The 21666-nt window shown below is 42.6% G+C and overlaps 1 protein-coding gene across 2 annotated transcripts in view; it reads right to left on the reverse strand.

Annotated features, from left to right (window-relative positions):
* Positions 1-233: 233 nt before the first annotated feature.
* Positions 234-21666, reverse strand: part of ssr1 (signal sequence receptor, alpha) — a 32137-nt gene continuing 10704 nt past the window's right edge. The window contains exons 4-10 of one of the 2 annotated variants that reach the window (XM_083654602.1): positions 16995-17101; positions 15671-15829; positions 10189-10265; positions 9881-9959; positions 8679-8772; positions 5368-5382; positions 234-2138 (exon numbers count right to left, since the gene is read on the reverse strand). In XM_083654602.1, coding sequence (XP_083510728.1) covers positions 2071-2138; positions 5368-5382; positions 8679-8772; positions 9881-9959; positions 10189-10265; positions 15671-15829; positions 16995-17101 — 599 coding nt within the window. In that variant the 3' untranslated portion in view covers positions 234-2070. The remainder of the gene's footprint in view (positions 2139-5367; positions 5383-8678; positions 8773-9880; positions 9960-10188; positions 10266-15670; positions 15830-16994; positions 17102-21666) is intronic. The other variant, XM_083654603.1, reaches the window with a different exon arrangement.

Consider the following 21666-nt stretch of genomic DNA (forward strand, 5'->3'; position numbering starts at 1 on the left):
ACAAAAAAAAGAAAGAAATGCTACTTTTGTAAATGATTTTGAAGGGAAGCCGAGAAATCAATGCAGAGGACAAAATTTACAATATAATTACAAACAAAAGTAGAAAACAGGCACACATTGAGGACTAGAAGAGGAAGAGGGCGACAGTTTTTAGGATAATTCGCGGGCAGCGCTTTTGTGTTGCCCTTTTTGTTCAGCAGAGGGAGTGCGCTTCAGACTGACAGTGAAGGCCCGTTCAGCAGAGGGAGTGCGCTTCAGACAGACAGTGAAGGCCCAAAAAACCAAAGTGTAACCCTAGTTCGATATTCACCGTGATCCCATATGGCATTGTATTTGCATCTTCTGCCAGTATTATGCAGTGCATTGGTCATCCTAACACTGGTCAAAGTTGGGACAGGATGAAGTAGGGCTGACGATATCGGCTCGTCACTGGCATCGGCCGATAAAGGCTTTAAATTTAAATATCGACATTGGCCCAAAACGAACATTTCTGCCGATATGACAACCCATAAAATGACACTTTAATTACATGTATGCCAAAAGTAGGATGAATCAATTTTGTTTGAATGAAAATATTACATAAATAAAAATATGGCATGTTTTACATAGCCTAAGATGCAGTCGTTTTCTTATTTTGCCCAGTGAATCAGTTTTGAAAAGCATTATATTTACCGGTTGTCTGCATCTGACAGTGGGCCATCACGATAAGAGTAGGCATAATAATGTGTCAATTCCACTACAGGAGAGACTCGATGTTCTCAAATAGGTGGGAAAAAATGCCTGCATGTATCGGTAATCAGCCAAAAGAGTTGGAAAATATTGGCATATCGATTATTGGTTAAAAAAAATCCCAATATCATAAAGCTTAGAGTAGGATGCACCAATTTGAAAACTTTGGCTGTTATGGCCAATAACCGATATTTACCGATGTCGATATGATCTGTATAAAAACAAGCTTCTATGATAATCAAATTTGTTCATACTGAAAAACACTATGAATTTGAAATAGTAATGTCTTTCTTTATTTCGAAAAAATTTGGAAAAGCCCATAAATCATAGATTTACTGCATTGTTTCCTCTCAATATGAACATTTTGGCTGATACCGATAACAGATATCAACATTGCTGTTATTTTGCTCATCGGACCAATATGATATATTAAATAAAAAAATTACCAACATTGCCGATACCGATGTGATTGCCGATATATCGTGCATCCCTTTAGAGTCTAGGGGGCTAAAGGGCAGGCGTATAACCAAGACCGCATTCTACTCTGTCAAGTCGTGTTCTTTCATGTACCTTCAGTCCATTCCTGTCCACAGACCTGACAGTGCACGGCTGGAGGTGTTGAGTCAAGAGTTTCCCCAACACAATCCTCAAGACCTGTGGAGGGGAATGAGCAAAGGGCGTGCGGGATGGAAGGGGGATGAGGTAACAACCGTAATAAACAAACCCAAAATGTGCAGATTGCAGGGCGCAAAATTAACACCAGGCACCAACCAAATGCTGGTAAAATATGACATTCACTAGCCATTTGGCCGGTGGGGGGGATGGGGGGGACAAAAAAACTAACAAAGCCCCCCAAAAATAAACTGCATATTATATCATGGCCTAGTGACGCATCAGAGGGGAAAAACACAACACTACTGTCTCAATGATAATGTCAGCAGTTGTCTTGCTAAGGCAGTCACAGACAAAAGTAATGATCAGGAAAACAAATCAACCTGAAATGTGCCGTGCCTAAACCCTACACCGACCCTTTCCATCAAACTCATGAGATTTGCACTCTTGATTTACACTCCCCCTCAAGTGACAGCTTGAAAAAATAAAGTCATCGTTAAACAAAAGGGACTGTATTTTGTGGTTATGTGTGTGTCTGCATTTGTATTCAACAGTTCATAAGCTGAAAGTCGAGAGCCAGCCTTGCTGTGGTCGGTTGGCACTGTAGAAAGTTTCTCTGTAGAAAGGGGCAGGGTGCGTTCGTTCGGACAGTCGCTCCCGGCCCTCCTCGTACGCAGACAGGTGGGTAAAGTTTGGCGCGGTCGCGGGATGTCGTCCGCGTCGGGCCCGTCACTCGTCGGAGCCGGCGGAACGTTTCTGGTTCCTCTTGCGGGGAGATCGTCTGGGAGAGGCTTTATCTGAGGAGAGAGACACAGACACCAATTAGAGAATAAGGCTACTGCACACCTAAAGGACCACTTTACCGATTTTCAATCAGATCTCCCCAGTTCATTTGCTGGTTAAACCAAATGCTCCAAATGACGTCATGTCATTTGGAGCAGTTTTGCCAGCAAATGAACGTGGAGATCTCGGTGCAGGCTACATGGAGGGAAGTTAAAGGTGGTTCATTTGCATATACCACTGATTTTGTTATGATACAAAGCTGGTTGAAAATCGTCAGAGTGGCCCTTTTAATGGTGAATCCAGATGTTGCGATATTCCGATCATCTTATTAAACAAGGCCTGATTATCACCCCCAAGGGCCCCTGGGTAATGAAGCTCCCAGGGGGCTGATGATTTTCAATATAATAAATGCTGAAAAATAAGTGCATGTGTTTTCTATAATTTAATCTAGTGATAAAATTAGAGGTTGCGGCATGACAATATTTTTTTGGCCCCCAGCAACAATCTGGGTTTCTCATGTGGCCCCCCAGGAAAAGTAATTGCCCACCCCTGCTCTAGAGCCAGTCTTTGGTTTGTCCGTTCTGTAGAAACGTTGAAGAAATCGCGATTTTTAAAAATCGCATTTACACTTCAAAAGTCATAGAATTGTTCCTCATTTGTGAAGATTATCTTGCTGAACACCAAGTTTGCGGTTTCATAAACGTTTGTTAACCACAGACCTTATTTCAGGCATTTAACCCAAATCCCCATATAAAAATCCCATTGACTTTGAGACAAGGGAAGCCAAAGTGCTAACATCCAGGTCTTAAAGGTCTCATTCCTGCGCTACTCTAAAACATGACATGAATCATTACATTCCTTTTCTGCCAAGTCTGTTCCACTAGATGTCACTTCATCTGACACAAATGTTACTCCTTGCACTCCTATCTTAAAAACTAAGTGTGCACTTACATAATAGATCTACACCATTTTTCACCTCTAGAAATGCTGAAACGTGAAGTGATTTCCTGCAGTGGACAGGGTCAGAGAGAGGAGAGAGAAAGCTTTGCAGGTAGCCAGTTAGAACGCTTCATGCAGGTTAAAGCCACCGAAACAGACTTTATATACGCCAGCTACGCTCACTCAAGTCTACAGCATTGAAGCAAAGATTAAAGAAGAGTATTTACTGTCAAACTATTATCAACTGCACAGAGTTGGCTGGAGTCCATTCAATTCATTTCAATCAATTCGGGAAGGGATGCTCCCAATTGTTTTTCCCCAGCTGATGTCGATCATTGATTTCTGCATAACAAATCAGATTCCCTCAATTCAATTCGCCTCTAGACACACTTAAATGCTTTCCTTTTAACTGATAGGGGTGTAAATATAAAATATCATCATGGCTGACACATGGTATTCAGTGAAATTAGGGGATGCACGTTGATATCAGCACCAGCCCATAATTGCTTTAAAATTAAATATCAGTACTGGCCCGAAAACAAACATTTCGGCCGATATCATCCAAACCTGTTTAAGTAGGACGCATCTTACAGTTTTGTTTGAAAGAAAATGTTACATAAATAAAAAATATGGCATGTTTTAGTAGTTTTGAAAAGCATTGTATTTATGTCTGCATCTGCCAGTGGGCCATCACGTTAAAGCCCAATTTATGCTTCGTCTGCCGACACTTTTGAAACGGTCGCCGACAGAAATGAGGACTTGAGTCGAGACTTTCAAGTGTCGGCAAGCAGTGTCTGCTACCTGGTGAAATGTCTAGTGTCGCTGACTACGTCATAGTATCGCACAAGTCTGATTGGCTATATAGACGGCACGCACTTGACTTCCTTGTTTTGGTTGGGGTCCACCCGCTAGTCTTTGCTCGATTTAAAGGAATGAACGTGTCCCCGCTATTTTTATTAGCCTGTCCTTGATGTATGACTTCGTGAAAATCACAAAGAACGTTGTGACCAATTTCCCAGAGAGAGGTGGTGAGTTGTGTGCCGTTTATATGCGGCTGCAGCCAAGTACGTTACATCTTGCCTCCGAGGTGGTTTCACTGTGCATTTCGTTCCCTCTCTTCTCTTGGCTGTCAGTCTGCAGCTGCTTATAGCGTTCGAGTGTCACGTGACCGTTGAACCGAGGCGACCGTCCTCTGAAGTATAAATGCAACACCATGAGCGACACTTTCTTTTTCGTCTGTGACCATGTGCTGAGCGACACTTTATAATAAGTATAAATTAAGCTTAAGAGTAGACATTAATTCTTCTTCTTCTGTGGTGTTCTATGACAGTTGACATCTTTTAAGTTGCATTAAGAGTGTACATTCAAGACAGAGACGGACAGAGCCTTCTGTCTGTACTCTGCGTTCATTTCGTGCGTATTTATGTCCGTCCTCTGAAAGCTTACGGATACGCATGAAATGGTGCAGAACCACGCACACTCACGCATTTGACTCTCTACTGCCCACTGGTGGATATATTGCTTAACATGATACCAATATGAAAGACGCATGGAAGTATGTGGGCAGTGAGGATTACACCGTTTGAAATGGACCCATTTATCGTATGAAAATGGAGTATAATTGGGTCTTTAACCTCTCCTTCTGGATTTATCCATCCACTGTTTCCCTACGTTCTGTAAAACCCCATATCTGTGCTCGATTCCCTTCTCCACACAGACCGACTCCTCTCTGTAACTCTGTGTTAATTCCACTACAGAGAGACTATATATGTTCTCTGAAATGAGGTGGAAAAACTGCACACATATATTGGTATCGGCCAAAAGAGTTGGAAAATATCAGGATATCCGCAAAAACAAATCCAATATTGTGCATCCTTAAGTGGACTAGAGGAATCATTTATAAATTCTGATTAATCTTTGACAAAGCTTCATTCATTGACCAGCAGGCACAAAAATTAATTTGTTCCTGCTGCCGTTGGCTTCTTAAATAGCTCCATGATTTTCACTGTAACTGTTGTAATTTGTTGTTGCCGTTTGTTTGACGATGTGTTGTTTTTTATGCCTCTACTGGCTGCTTCACAAATTGTCCCTTGGGGGTAATAAAGACTACCTTAAACCTCGAACCAGAACACCTCTATTGTAAGGCGATTGGGCATACTTTCTTCAAAATGTGAAATTTCAAAAATATTTGGAATGAGATTAATTTGAACCGTCATCAGCAAATTCAGAATTGAGTAAACTTAAAGAGAAGTGACTCCAGCAAGCGTTACACATTTCGAGCACACAGCAGCATGGAAACCTCACCTCGACGACTCTGCACTGAAGACGCAAGAAAACATGGCAGCAAGGAAGGGAGAGAGGGAGGGAGGAGAGAAGAGAGAGTGAGTGATCCCCATGCACAGACAGGACCCCCGTGTAACACACAGGACCCCGTGTAACAGACAGGACCCCCGTGTTACAGACAGGACCCCCGTGTTACAGACAGGAACCATGTGTAACACACAGGACCCCCGTGTTACAGACAGGACCCCCGTGTTACAGACAGGACCCCCGTGTAACAGACAGGACCCCCGTGTTACAGACAGGACCCCCGTGTAACAGACAGGACCCCCGTGTAACAGACAGGAACCCCGTGTAACACACAGGACCCCCGTGTAACAGACAGGACCCCCGTGTAACACACAGGACCCCTGTGTTACAGACAGGACCCCCGTGTTACAGACAGGACCCCCGTGTTACAGACAGGACCCCCGTGTTACAGACAGGACCCCCGTGTAACAGGCTCAGTCACAGACACAGGGCAAGCAGCAGCCCAGTGAGGCGGCAGCTACACCTCCACATTCACTACAGTGGAATATGTGCAAAACAATTGGGGAACATGTGCGAAGACTCAAGAGTGTTGGTTTAAGTTCATTCTTCACATGATCTTTCCCATTTTACAGCCCTTTGAAATAGAGTCCGACTGATATATCAGCCGATATTGGCCTATCACAGCTATATCGTATCGGCGTATACGGTATGTTGTCCGATATGGCTGATATCTTATTTTATCATTATTAAATTCCCAGTCAAGTTACAGTTTCAGGGCACTGATGTCATTTTGGACATACTGTAATATCCTCGCTCCATTACCTTTGTCACAGGTGTTATATATAGAGAGCCAAAGTGAACATCACTTCCTGCCTTTCTGTGTGTACCAGCGTATGAAAAGATATGGACGGTGAGACAATACTTTTTTGATCCAGTTTGAATTGTGCCACAGGGTACACAATCACATAATGTTTGTCAATGAAAAAGATAACTTTGCAAGTCAAGAAAGTTGCAGTTTGTGGTAAAACTGTTATAAATCAGAAAGACTACACAAATCAGTCGCATAGGTGACGTCTCTCCCCCCAGTCCATGTTGTTGATTTGTGTGACGTATATTGTGTGACACTAGAGACGTAGTCGATTGAGCGGTTTCATACAAAACTAAATGTTACATTTCAGTTTCAGGACAAACTGCGACTTTCTTGACATGCATAGTTATCTTTTACATTGACTAAATGTACATGTGTACCCCGTGGCACAATTCAAACGGGATCAAAAAAGTAACGTCTGTCTTGTTCACCACCAATCATATTTTTGCAGATGCTAGTACACAGAGAAAGGCAGGAAGTGACGTTGACTTTAGCTCTCTATAGTGTAAAGTAAAGAGGGCGATATTTGAGGGATCATTGCAAAAGGTGTGAGTTTATATAAAGAATATCGCCCGATATATCGATATTAGAATTGTTTTACTCCCCATCATCGGTATTGGCCCAAAAAAATCCAGTATCGGTCGGGCCCTACTTTGAAACAGCCCAGTATATCAGATATACTATTGGACATATACGCCATTGTTTCTTCTTCTTCTGAGAAATACCTGGAAACAGCTGCCACTGCGTTGCCATCCTGTTAGGCCAGAGATATACTTGCTTTTGACTATGCCTTTGCATGTGTATCTTGTGTCCGTTTGGCACGTCGGTCGTACATGCAAGGCAGCCATCATGCGCACGCGAGTGCATAGATAAAAGCAAGTATATCTTCCGGCCTTACTCGTCTCATATTGATATTTTGACCGTGCTGTATCACAGACTTATGCAGCAAATTGCAGAGGCAGACAGGAGTATGGCTCATAGCAAATCATATTATGAGCCAAACCAAGTAGAATGAAAGATGTCAGCAGGGATAACAGAGCGCTACACCACACAGCCATGCAGGAGGCAGGAGCAACCGTCAGAGAGGCAGGCTTGTGACCAGAGGTTCACTGGTTCGAATCCCCACACTAGAATTCCAATAGATTTAAATTGAGTTATTTTTCAGTGAATCACCCAAATAAGAAATGTCCTCTTTTGTCCTATTCAACCGACTGGCCATAACCAATTCTGATCCTGACCCATACTCCCTTTTACAGCTGGCATTTACATGCATCTCATGTCCAGATTGTGTCTAACGTTAGAGCTGATGTCGCTGGATTATAGCTACATATTTACTGGGTCTTCAGTGACATCCATTTTGCCCTCTCCTCACCAAAATGCTGATTGGTGGTCTCCAGACCCCATGTTGAGAGCCACTGTGCTACATGATCCAGGTAGAGTCTAGAGTGGAGGCATTAGGCTGTAGGCTGAGGTTGTCAAAAGTATCAATAACTATGTAAGGGATAATCAATGACTAGGTGTGCATTATACGATTTTAATGCACGACGTGGAGGCGAAGAACCACCCGACGCCGCAGGTGGAGGGCGGGTGCCTACTAGGAGTCGATTATCCCACTTATACCATGGTCATTTGATTATCCCACTTATACCATGGTCATTTGATTATCCCACTTATACCATGGTCATTTGCGAACAATATAAAATAAAAGCATTCTTGAATTTTTGGTGCAAGTTAAGCAATCAAACTCTTCGGTTTTTCACCAGCCATAACTCTGTTTACCTAGCAACACTTGGGGAACCGACTAATACCTGGAACAAGTGTAACCATCCCGTCGGCTTCTCATGCAATGGAAACGTTGTTTTCTGTTCCAGTAAATAGGATGAACGTTGGATACGAGCTGGTATGGTGCAGGGAAGCTATAGTCCGCTCAGCTCCTAGAAGCTGAGGTAGCGAGTTGAATAACGTTACTGTGCTGTTTGATTAAACAGCTGTGCAGGTTGGGTAGCGGGAAAAATGTACAACATGTGATTAGACTTGAGCCGGACTACGTGTCCATTATAGGGTTTTAATGCACACCTGCCGGCCAATCAGAAACACTTATTCACCCACACCATGGTATAAACTAAAATATTTAAACTGATACACTACTCATTTGAAACAGTATCAATACCAGCAGTGTTTTCTCTTAATGAAAAATCAAACATACTACTGATTTTTCCCTCCCTATCATTGGTGGGTATCTGTTGTTAACAAGCTAAATGTGTTCTGATAGGCTGATGACTAGTGCAGGGGTAATCTGCTGTGTAAGTGCAATGTTTTTAATTAGTTTTATTGGGCTCTAGATTATAGAGAAGCGTGGGTATCAGTATCAAAGTTAGATATTCTAGTATTGTGAGAACCCTAGTCTAGGCCAGGGAGCAAGAGACAGTATACATACTGATCTGGTTGAGTGTCTCCTGGGGGATCCAGCTCATGTCAACGTCATTGTGGCTGGAAGTTCCCATCTCCACCTTAGCGGCTGGGCGCCTCCTCTGCACGCACACACACACACACGAGTTGATGCTGCAAGATGCCAAGTGCAGTAAAATAAATCTGTTCATCAAACCATAAAGACGAATAATGGCAAATGAGTTACTGATCACAATATCTAGCTAAATAATTCTAATTATTATTTTAGAAAAGATCGTGACACTGTGTGTAACTTAACCTCAGCTGATCTGAAAGGCTTTTTTGCACTGCGTTGATTTAAAGCTTGTGTTAACTTTGACTGGAAGCTGCATGATTTTTTTTCTTTCTTTCTGGACAATAAGGTTGCTGGCTAATGGCTTTCAATTTTCACTTCCAGTGTTTCCGTTATCCGGTCATTTCCGGACTTTTACTAAAGACTTAAGTGACTTCGATTCTGGCCAAAGTGTTTTTCAAATATGAAATATGACATGTTCTTCTAATGTATAAACTATATTTGAAGAACATGTGGCAGGTTCCCCTCATCGCAGAACCCTCTGACTCGGTCTGAACAACTACAAACTAAGGGTGTGCCATATCGTATAGTTATCATTTATCAATATATCATTACAATTCATATTCATATTCCGCTGCATAACGGTATGACGTGCGCACAGCAACAAGCATGGCTGAAAGCGGCTCCACGGTGGAGGAGTTAATTCCAAAAAGAGGAGTGGCTTCAGTGGTGTGGAAGTGGTTTGGTTACAAAAGAGCATGTAAAACAAACCACGATAATATTTTATAGGCATTTTTCAATATTTGAAGGCAAACTGTTACGGCAAACTGCTGACATACCGCTTATTTTGTTTCTTTTCTTTTAACAGAATTTGTATTAGTTTTCAATAAAAACAGGATATACATCTCACATCAACGATACCCTGACCATAATGGAAGAACAAAAACAAAGATGAGATCCACCATCAAGCGCAATGCATGTTCTTGAAATTAATAAATTTTTTCAGTATTTTGTCACATCATTATCGCAGAAATAACCTGAAATATTGTGATAATATTTTAGTGCCACATCACCAACCCCTACTACAAACCGCCTTTTTTGGCCACATTAGTCTTCACATATTCAATCATAAGCCTTCATCAGAGCATCATGATTTGTGTTTAGTTCAGCTACGGTACCTTTCTGGACTCCAGCAGCTGGTGAAGACCGACGACGACCAGCAGCCCCAGACCTGACAGGAACACATACATGAAGATCCTGGGGGAGAGAGGGGAGAGAGAGAGAGAGGGGGGGGGCAGTAAGTTTGAGAGAAGACAGAGGGATTTTGAGAGGGACGAGAGTAAAGGCAGGAACAACAGACGGGGGAAAGACGGGGGAGAGACAACTGATCAGTCAAACTGCACCTTGTCAAATAAAGAAACAGACAAGCAAACTAGAATAACGTTTAGATGGAAACTTTAAGAGATGTAAGAGGTGCAAGCCTTACGTCTCTCCGTCCAAGCCGTCTTCCCTCTCAGTGACGGTGACTGTCTGGTTGAATACGGCATCCTGGAAAACATTTCCCTACACACAGAGTGAGAGGGTGTGTGAGAGAGAGGGGAAAGAAAAATGAAGAAATTATACAAATTAAAAAATTCTTAATGTGCTCTTGTCGCTTCATTAGGGCTCTAACTAACTACGGTATTCTTTTCATTGTCGATTTATCTGACGATTATTTTCTTGATTAATCAATTACTTTTGTTCTATAAAATGTCAGAAAATGGTGAAAAATGCACAAGATGATGTCCTCAAATGTCTTGTTTTGTTCACACAACCCAAAGATATTCAGTTTACAGTCATAGAGGAGTAAAGAAACCAGAAAATATTCACATTTAAGAAGCTGGAATCAGATTTTTTTCTTTCCTTATTTATTTCCACAACATATTGCATATTCCCACAGCATTGCATAGCCTGTGAAACATAAAAACGTAGAAGCCTAGATATGTTAAAGACATTTGTGTGGGCTTTAAGCCGCAGGCGCTGCATATAGGCAGCTGCAACTCACTTTCAACTGCATCACAGCTCTTCCTCGCACTGAGCTGATGGTGCTGCAGCTGAGAGGAGCAGCCAGGCTCAGTGGTAGAGCATTGCGGTTGTTGTGGTGTTGTATGTGTACACAGAATGACACTGTTTGCAGGTGGCATTATTTTCTCCTTTCCGTTCACTTCTTCACCCGCTTTATTTTGGCAAACGATACTGTTCTCGTCTTTCTTTTTCCTCTCTTTGCGGACCCCGATGTGACTGACTGCCTGGTCAATAGGAGCCGGGTGCGCGGTGGGTTCATTGAAACATGCTTTGAAAATACACAATTTTACTGACAGTTAGAATATAACATGAGACTACACGTGGTTTGATAGTAGATCGAGTACATTTCACATGTTTGAGCAAATCATTAACGAGCAAGTAGTCGATCTTCGATTAATTGTTTGCATCCCTAACTCAAACGATTATCAAAATAGTTGGCAATAGGCTCGCCGTGGTGGTCGGTGTTACAGGTGCTACATGGTGGTGAGGCATACACCGATTACATTGCCCACCAGCAACACTGTTAATTTTTACGGAGGAAGACAAAACAAAAAACTTAACATTGGTTGTACATGTTGTGAATGTGAACACAATCCCCTCATACTCATGTAGCCCCTTAGCTAAGCCTGGGTGTGTTCTGTTGTCACTGCCATCTTTGATCATGTACTTTCACTATAGCCAAAAGTTCATTGGCATCTTTGCTAACTAGCTATCGTCATGAGTTTATAGTGAAAACAGGGTTGTGCTTTGGGATTCTACACAATAACTTGCTACTCCCATGACCAGAAACATGTTGTGAACACAATGCCCCATCCTGCACATGTAGATAAGACCCTTAGCTAAGCCTATGTGTCATCCCTGGAAATGTGCTTTTACTGCAGTTAAAGGTCCGCTAGCATTGATGCTAACTAGCTACTAGCTAGCGTCATTGCCTGGCTTACTGCTGCTTGCTGGTCATTTTAATTGCATGGCCAGAAAAAGTCAGATTTGTCGCTAGTCTCCTTTGAGAAAGAAAGTGTCCAGGAGGGTCTGAAAAGGAGGGATGCAGCCATGAATGACAGTGTGCATGGTGCAGGCTGAGCCAGTCAGCCAGTGTTGTGTCCAAGCTACACAGACTGACTGGAGAACGAGATGCTTTGCTGAAGCACTGTATGCAAATTAACCTATAGACGGACAAGCGTAACCGCTTCAAACTATTTTCGGTGGTTAACCGGACACCCCTACCACACTTGTATTGGTGACTACCTTAACGGCTGCGTCGTACTCAGAGCAGTTAAATGAAAAATCCCGACCGTGAGGACAGCTTGAGGCCGTGAGGAGTATTCTTTTTACCTTTATTTATACGGTGTCAGCGGGGCTGTCAGGTGTTTATTAAAGGTCCCAATTCGTGCAGCTGTAACCTCTTAAAAACGTGTGTCTCTGGTCCATAAAACATGATTCTGGATTAATTTGTCGAAAATATAGCAACACCGTTCGTTCTGACGGAGTTCTCACTTCCTCATCTCGTCGCTTCCCAAGAATGGTCTGTTTCTATAATATATTCAGAACTAACAGTTCCCATTGGCCGCTGAGGGAGAGCCCGCCCCAATCAGATTAGCGTCCGTGGACCAGCACGCTAGGTTGTGTCCACAACTAACGTTAGCAACGAGCTATCGCTAACTTAACGGTTGCTACGCTAAAGAGGACATCTCAAAATGCCTAGACTTACCGAATGCACCTCCGCAGTTGCTGGATCACGTACAGTTGGCGTCGCTCCAGCTAGAAGTGTTAATTTTGTGGCTATAGACAAAATGGTGCAGGTAGCTTGTGTGAGAGAGACCGCGTGCAGTATGCTTAAGGACCCGCGTGACGTAACATTAACCCGTCTGGGGAAACAGAGCGTTTGGGGGCGTGGCTTGAAGGAGACTGCAGGGGGAAGCTGGATAGGGACAAATCCAACTCTGGCAGTTCTGAGGTTGTGACCACTCATTACAGGGAGGGATGACAGCAGTATATATGCATTTACAAGTAAAAACAGCTTTTGCACGGAATGGGACATTTAAGCCATGGGAAAACATCCCTAGTTGTTTATTTATACGTTGTCAGCGGGGCTGTCATGTGTTTATTAACCCATGGGAAAACATCCCTAGTTGTTTATTTATACGTTGTCAGCGGGGCTGTCATGTGTTTATTAACCCATGGGAAAACATCCCTAGTTGTTTATTTATACGGTGTCAGCGGGGCTGTCATGTGTTTATTAACCCATGGGAAAACATCCCTAGTTGTTTATTTATACGGTGTCAGCGGGGCTGTCATGTGTTTATTAACCCATGGGAAAACATCCCTAGTTGTTTATTTATACGGTGTCAGCGGGGCTGTCATGTGTTTATTAAGCCATGGGAAAACATCCCTAGTTGTTTATTTATACGGTGTCAGCGGGGCTGTCATGTGTTTATTAACCCATGGGAAAACATCCCTAGTTGTTTATTTATACGGTGTCAGCGGGGCTGTCATGTGTTTATTAACCCATGGGAAAACATCCCTAGTTGTTTACGTATACGGTGTCAGCGGGGCTGTCATGTGTTTATTAACCCATGGGAAAACATCCCTAGTTGTTTATTTATACGTTGTCAGCGGGGCTGTCATGTGTTTATTAACCCATGGGAAAACATCCCTAGTTGTTTATTTATACGGTGTCAGCGGGGCTGTCATGTGTTTATTAACCCATGGGAAAACATCCCTAGTTGTTTATTTATACGGTGTCAGCGGGGCTGTCATGTGTTTATTAACCCATGGGAAAACATCCCTAGTTGTTTATTTATACGTTGTCAGCGGGGCTGTCATGTGTTTATTAAGCCATGGGAAAACATCCCTAGTTGTTTACGTATACGGTGTCAGCGGGGCTGTCATGTGTTTATTAACCCATGGGAAAACATCCCTAGTTGTTTATTTATACGGTGTCAGCGGGGCTGTCATGTGTTTATTAAGCCATGGGAAAACATCCCTAGTTGTTTATTTATACGTTGTCAGCGGGGCTGTCATGTGTTTATTAAGCCATGGGAAAACATCCCTAGTTGTTTATTTATACGGTGTCAGCGGGGCTGTCATGTGTTTATTAACCCATGGGAAAACATCCCTAGTTGTTTATTTATACGGTGTCAGCGGGGCTGTCATGTGTTTATTAACCCATGGGAAAACATCCCTAGTTGTTTATTTATACGGTGTCAGCGGGGCTGTCATGTGTTTATTAACCCATGGGAAAACATCCCTAGTTGTTTATTTATACGTTGTCAGCGGGGCTGTCATGTGTTTATTAAGCCATGGGAAAACATCCCTAGTTGTTTACGTATACGGTGTCAGCGGGGCTGTCATGTGTTTATTAACCCATGGGAAAACATCCCTAGTTGTTTATTTATACGGTGTCAGCGGGGCTGTCATGTGTTTATTAACCCATGGGAAAACATCCCTAGTTGTTTATTTATACGTTGTCAGCGGGGCTGTCATGTGTTTATTAAGCCATGGGAAAACATCCCTAGTTGTTTACGTATACGGTGTCAGCGGGGCTGTCATGTGTTTATTAACCCATGGGAAAACATCCCTAGTTGTTTATTTATACGTTGTCAGCGGGGCTGTCATGTGTTTATTAACCCATGGGAAAACATCCCTAGTTGTTTATTTATACGGTGTCAGCGGGGCTGTCATGTGTTTATTAACCCATGGGAAAACATCCCTAGTTGTTTATTTATACGGTGTCAGCGGGGCTGTCATGTGTTTATTAACCCATGGGAAAACATCCCTAGTTGTTTATTTATACGGTGTCAGCGGGGCTGTCATGTGTTTATTAACCCATGGGAAAACATCCCTAGTTGTTTATTTATACGTTGTCAGCGGGGCTGTCATGTGTTTATTAAGCCATGGGAAAACATCCCTAGTTGTTTACGTATACGGTGTCAGCGGGGCTGTCATGTGTTTATTAACCCATGGGAAAACATCCCTAGTTGTTTATTTATACGGTGTCAGCGGGGCTGTCATTTGTTTATTAACCCATGGGAAAACATCCCTAGTTGTTTATTTATACGTTGTCAGCGGGGCTGTCATGTGTTTATTAAGCCATGGGAAAACATCCCTAGTTGTTTACGTATACGGTGTCAGCGGGGCTGTCATGTGTTTATTAACCCATGGGAAAACATCCCTAGTTGTTTATTTATACGTTGTCAGCGGGGCTGTCATGTGTTTATTAACCCATGGGAAAACATCCCTAGTTGTTTATTTATACGGTGTCAGCGGGGCTGTCATGTGTTTATTAACCCATGGGAAAACATCCCTAGTTGTTTATTTATACGTTGTCAGCGGGGCTGTCATGTGTTTATTAACCCATGGGAAAACATCCCTAGTTGTTTATTTATACGGTGTCAGCGGGGCTGTCATGTGTTTATTAAGCCATGGGAAAACATCCCTAGTTGTTTATTTATACGTTGTCAGCGGGGCTGTCATGTGTTTATTAAGCCATGGGAAAACATCCCTAGTTGTTTATTTATACGGTGTCAGCGGGGCTGTCATGTGTTTATTAACCCATGGGAAAACATCCCTAGTTGTTTATTTATACGGTGTCAGCGGGGCTGTCATGTGTTTATTAACCCATGGGAAAACATCCCTAGTTGTTTATTTATACGGTGTCAGCGGGGCTGTCATGTGTTTATTAACCCATGGGAAAACATCCCTAGTTGTTTACGTATACGGTGTCAGCGGGGCTGTCATGTGTTTATTAAGCCATGGGAAAACATCCCTAGTTGTTTATTTATACCCGTGGGAAAACATCCCTAGTTGGCGATTAATTTAACAGTTTCAGACACTTTGACGTGGTAAAATGTTTTCTCATCAGAACCAAAAACCAGAACCAAATGTTGGCCACTGCCCCTCCTTACATTGCTGTCCTTGTAGTTGAGGTTGATGACCAGTCCGAAGGGCCGTCCTCCCATGGGCTCTGCGGGGATGAAGGAGTACTCAAAGGTGGCCTGTCTGCCGGGCGGAACCATGATGCCTAGCTGCAGGGCCGTGAAGTTCTGGATGTAGAACTGGAAATCCTGACAGAGGAACAGACACAACCATGTTAGAGGGGCTGTGGCTTTTCCCCAGGCGCAGAGTAGAGCAGAAATAACACAAACTTAACACCTGATATCTGTTCATTACATATCTGATAACCGCTGCTCTATTTTGGTGATATCTACAGTTAACAGAACACCTACAGTTGGTTTTCGTCAATCTGAACCCGGGTGAAAAGTTACTTTGTTGCAGGTTTTTTGTTGATGATTTCGGTTCTCGATTCCCAATTAGAACAAGTCACATGGACCTACAACTGGCTCATTTGTGTGTGTGTGTGTGTGAGTGTGATTATTGTAAGCATGCTGAATTTGAGATATTAAGTTACAGTTACCAGGGTTCCCACACCTTCTTAAACATCAAATTCAAGGACTTTCCAGGCGCAATTTTGAGACACGGATCGAGGTTAAATGTGGTTACATCACTGAGAATTTTATAATGAGAACTAGCAGAAGCCCCCAGACAACAATTACAAAGAGAGGCTTGAATGTGTGAACACTTCTCAACAACCCATTTAACGTTCAGTAAAGAAAAGATCAAAAGAACTTAAATTTATATTCTTGTACAAAATATATAAATTCAAGCAGTTTCAATGACCCATGTCTATATTTTCAACAAGCTTCAAGGCCTTAATTCTTTTCCCCCTTCAAATTCAGAAACTTTCAAGGATTTCAAGGAGTTACTAATATTTTTTGTACTGGTTGCAATATACCCAGTATGCCAAATAACAGCCTGTTATTAAGTATGTTATCATGTATTGGGAGGGAATGGGAACTTTTATTGTGAAGGTATTGAAGTGTTTTGTTGTCTTAAAAACGTGTTTTCTTTTCGAGTACCAAGAGACACCTCAGGAATTTGTGGCTTACTTAAAACGGAGGAAAAGACGAAGATTGAAGAAGCTTAGAAAAACAAAACCCAGACGTTTTCCGGACTCTTTCCATTCCTTGAATTACTGCAAAATGATAACGCTGGAAGCTAGTATCTGTACTGTTCTGTACAAACTGAACTTCTCTCTGCAATAAATGGCATTGTATTTAAACTCGGGATATAACGATATGCCTGGTTGCCAGCTGCATTAGGAACCGTTTATCTGACTAAAACCCATTGAAAGTGCTGGGAAGGTGTGAGAAGTGGTCTGAGGTTCTGTACTTGTGGGTAGCGGAAAGACGCATCCAGAGACTCCACCACAAAGTTCTCTGATGATCCCTTGTTGGTGAAGCCCAGCAGGAACTTCACAACTTCGTTGGCCGGGAAGTCTGGAGACACACAGGGAGAGAGGAGTGGATCAAACATGCACTAGAATACATTCAGGTTCACAAGACAAAAAAACAAACCATAATTTTTATAAATCCTGCACTTTAAAAGACAATAATAGAGCCAATACTAGCAAGATGACCAGCTAAATCCAGCACTATTGGTTCTGGTTTTGATCCTTGACCTGCTTACTATTAGTTGGATCAGAGAATCAGCTCAATGCTTAAAGTATAAATGTATTTTTACCAAAAAAGAAGAATGGTTAGTTTTCACATAACCATCAACTGGGAACGAGTCGCTTGAGAAACCGTTTCAAAGGGCAGGCAATTTGAAAAATACCTGGCAGGTGATTGGATGAACCAGCTGTCTATCACGGGCTCGCTCTCGCTGGCGTCACACCAAAGCCCGCCTGTAGCTGCATCATAGGACGCTGATTGGTGTGAACCACTGGTGGTTCAGATTCAAACCAATAGAATGGAGTGTGCCAGTGTGGCCAGATGGATTTGTGATCATGATCTCACGCATGAAAGACCCACCTTCTGACCAATCAGCTCTCTGGAAACAGTGTGTCACCATTCATATCACGGATATATGCCTCCACCAACAAGTGAGCAGTCGACATCCATGTCTGTCCAAACTTTGACGTTTGAGCCAAATTAGATGAAATTCCATCAAGGCGTTACTGAGATATAGCATTAACGAGCAGTCGTGATGTCACAGTAACCTTGAACTTTGACCATCAAAATCTAATCAGTTCATCCTTGAGTCCAAGTGGAGGTTTGAGGCAAATGTGATTAAATTCCATCAAGGCATTCCTGAGATATCACGTTAACAAGCTTGAAAATGGCGTTCGAGAGGTCACAGTGACCTTGACCACCAAAATCTAATCAGTTCATCGTTGCATGCAAGTCAACGTTTGAGCCAAATTAGATTCAATTCCGTCAAGGCGTTCCTGAGATATCGTGTTAACGAACATGGGACGGACAGACAACCCGAATCCATAATGCCTCCAGCCTGGCTATTGCCGGGGGAGGAATAAAAAACATTAACAGCTCCTGTTGAATTAATCGAGGACTGAAGCTTTGCACTTGTTGTACATAATTAAATGAAGCCTACTTACCACTTTGGAATATGTTTTTACATTTATTAAATTAGTATTTGTTCCCAAGTAGTTACATTTGACCCTGCCGATTCCAGCTGAATGGTGCATGGAGAAATATCACTAAATCCCTGGCTTAGGTTACCTAAACGTCTCCAAAGCAGTAAGGTGCCGTGTGCGCAACGGAGCTGAGGCTCAAGTTGGATTAGGAAATTGTCATACACGCCAGAATAGCCTACAGTACATCATCTAAGCAATTTAATGCGATAGCCTACTAGGGCTGCCCTCGACCAAAGATTATCCTGGTCGTCCAGAAATCGACCACAGCTCGACCAATCGATTGGTCGAAACAGGGTCTTAAAAAAATAATAATAATAATAAAATTGCAGTGCACTTTTTATTTTGTAAAGCTATTTGCAGCATTGTAACATTACCGGAATGGACAGACTGATCAGCGTGCCGTGCAACTGCAACACATATTAATCAATTATAGCCATATTCAGCTAATGGGAAACAGCTTTGAGTTGCGTGTGCGATGGTTATGGTTATGTAACGTTAGCACACGTGGCATGGTTAATAAGTTGGGAGAAAGGACAGCTAGACAGCTTTTGCGATTTATTCCAGTAACATCTTATAAGTCTGTCTAACATTACCGGAGTTGGAGTGTATCTCTGTGAACATCCAATCTCACCGACGACTGTAGTCTCAACTCATAAGGTGCGTACTGCGTAGTTAGCCGCTTGTTAACAGCTGATGGTGGCTGCGTGCTGAAACGTGTCCATTGTTTGCGCTGATAGCTGAGCCATTTAATTGTTAATTCCATCACTCTGCTGGTTGCACTCAGTCTAGATAGCCTGCTAACTATTAGCCTGTCTCTCTCTAGCCTGGATCACTTCCTGTGTGCTACAATAAGAACAATTACAGTAGTTACATGTTTGCCGGTTCCGATTTCCGATTCTTGAATAGTCTGACTTGCCGATACCGATTTTTGCCGATTCCGATTTTCTTTCTAAGAACAACAATTGACAGCTTACACAAACGTTTTTGTAACTTTCTTTGAAAATTAAGATTCATATAACAATTCTTATCATTTGCATGAAGTAGGACCATCTCACTCAAACACATCTCAAAATAAAAGTGTTCCAGGTTACTGGACAGAGCTTTTTTGTGCAAATACAATGAATACAAAAATAAAATAAAATCCAATAGCCTATATCCCACAGCTATCATGCATTTACTTTTCCAAAAGAAAACCGGTGCAACAGAACATCAAAATGATCCATGGACAAGGAGTTTATAGCCTGGCTCCAGACCAGTCCTCTTGAGTAGAGTGGAAATTAGTTTATGAGTTACAGTAACGATCTTCAGTCTGAATATCAGGCGGAGTTTACACACAGTCCGAAATTTCGTATGCGTTTTTTTTTTAAATCTGCCATCCGAAAAAAGAACGTCACGCACAGAAAACCTTGCACACTTGCGAGTTTTATTATTATGTCCGTCTTTCTATTTGCAATACGAAACAAATAGTCTCTCCTGTATCCACGTTACAACATGACTGACAGGCTGAGGCAGCAGCGCTGATGTGGAATGGAGAAGGCAGGTCGGGGAATGGTTATACTGGACACAATGCTCACGTTCACCTCGCCAAGCCAGCTGTACGCGGTGGCCGGGTGCAGCAGCGCTGCTTCCCGGGTAGAGAGAGCAGAGAGAGGGGGGCCAGTGAGGTGAAGCGAGCCGCTCAGACTGGACTCCAGCCGAGCGGGACTCGGCCGCACCTCGGTCTCCACGGCTTAATTTCGACTTGCATGTGTGACAAACTGCGAGCTTTATCTACTTCACTGACGGTGAAAAAATTCCACAACGAGGAAGGTATGCTGGCGTGTGTGGTGTGGTGGCTGGGTGCCTGTCTCGGTGCTTTGGGGTGCGCGCACGTCACGTGAAAATCGGCTCACAGAATCTGCTATTTAGAGTGACCGGCGCAGATCACCGATCGAGGCCGATCACGTGAAAATTGGCCATTTCCGGTCACGTGCCGATCGATCGGTGCATCCCTAGTTACATGTTAACAGACAACAGGTAAAACAAACAGGATAGAGGTAAAAGTACATCAACCAAAATGTCTGATATGTGATTGAGAACGTGTTCGATAACAATTGTCGCTCAGACTGATGAGCGAGGACAGGTAGTCAGGAAGCTTCCCAATCAAGGCTTCATAAATAAATAAAAGACAATGATGCTCCCTTCGAGCCGTCAGAGGCCAGCCCACCTTTTCAAATAAAATACAACGGGCGGTTTCAGGATGGTAGGTACTGGTAAATTCCGGACTATAAGGCGCACCGGTGTATAAGCCGCACCTTCAAAGTTGACTATTTTTTTCTTATATAAGCCGCACCGGACTATAAGCCGCGGGTGTTTTAATGGTTTTTTTTTTTTTTTTTTTTTGTGTTTTAATGTTTAATTACCATATGTAATGCTCCCATTTATTAACATTTCAACAAAACAACATAACACAACACCACCTGTGTTGTTATTTACAGTGCACACAGTGTCATACAGTGTCATACAGTGTCATACAGTGTGGTGAAAAGAGGGCAAGAGAGGAAATTAAAACAGAAGTGGATTTATAGTTAGAACGAGTGCTAAAAAAGAGAGATTTTTTTTTTTTTTTTGAAAAAATCCATAGATAAGCCGCACCGTTATATAAGCCGCAGGGGCCAAAAAAGGCCAAAAAACGGGAAAAAAGGTGCGGCTTATAGTCCGGAATTTACGGTAATTTTCTCCTCAGTTTCTTGGTGAGGTGTTCTACAAGGGTCTGGAAGGACAGTTTGGTATCCAGCCAGATGCGAAGGTATTTGTACGCATCAACAGTTTCAATAGACTACTTGCACAACTCCAATACTTCCTGAAATGAGTAGGGCATCTTGGTTTCCTGTCCTACACTATTGGATAAACTGATTAATGTCAGGTGTGCCTGACTGCTGCAGTCCCAACAACAGTGATCAGGCACACCTGACATTAATCAGTTCATCCAATAGTGTAGGACAGGAAACCAAGATGCCCTACTCATTTCAGGAAGTAGTGGAGTTGTGCAAGTAGTCTATTTGCACACCTTGGAGTGTGTGAATACAAATACTGTTGTCAACACCAGAAGACCGTGAGAACAAGATTGATTTGGTTTTGTCTGAATTTAAAACAAGTTTAAGATCAAGAAGAGATCGTTGAAAACTATTAAAAGCAGTCTGCAGACTTGCAGCAGCCTGTGCCGTGTGCCGGGGTGCAGGAGTATCTAGGCTACTCCTGCATTTTGCAGCTGCAATGTGTTGCTTTTGGCCTGTATGATGTGATTGAAATCTTCTTTTTTTCCAGCATTACTCCTGTATGAAATATGCAACTCTGCTGCCAAGATGTGACCACAAAATAGGCAATTCTTTATCAATGAAATCTATTCTGCACCGTGTCGATTCAGTT

This window comes from Poromitra crassiceps, assembly GCF_964638095.1.
Source record: "Poromitra crassiceps genome assembly, chromosome: 2".
Lineage (NCBI taxonomy): Eukaryota > Metazoa > Chordata > Actinopteri > Beryciformes > Melamphaidae > Poromitra > Poromitra crassiceps.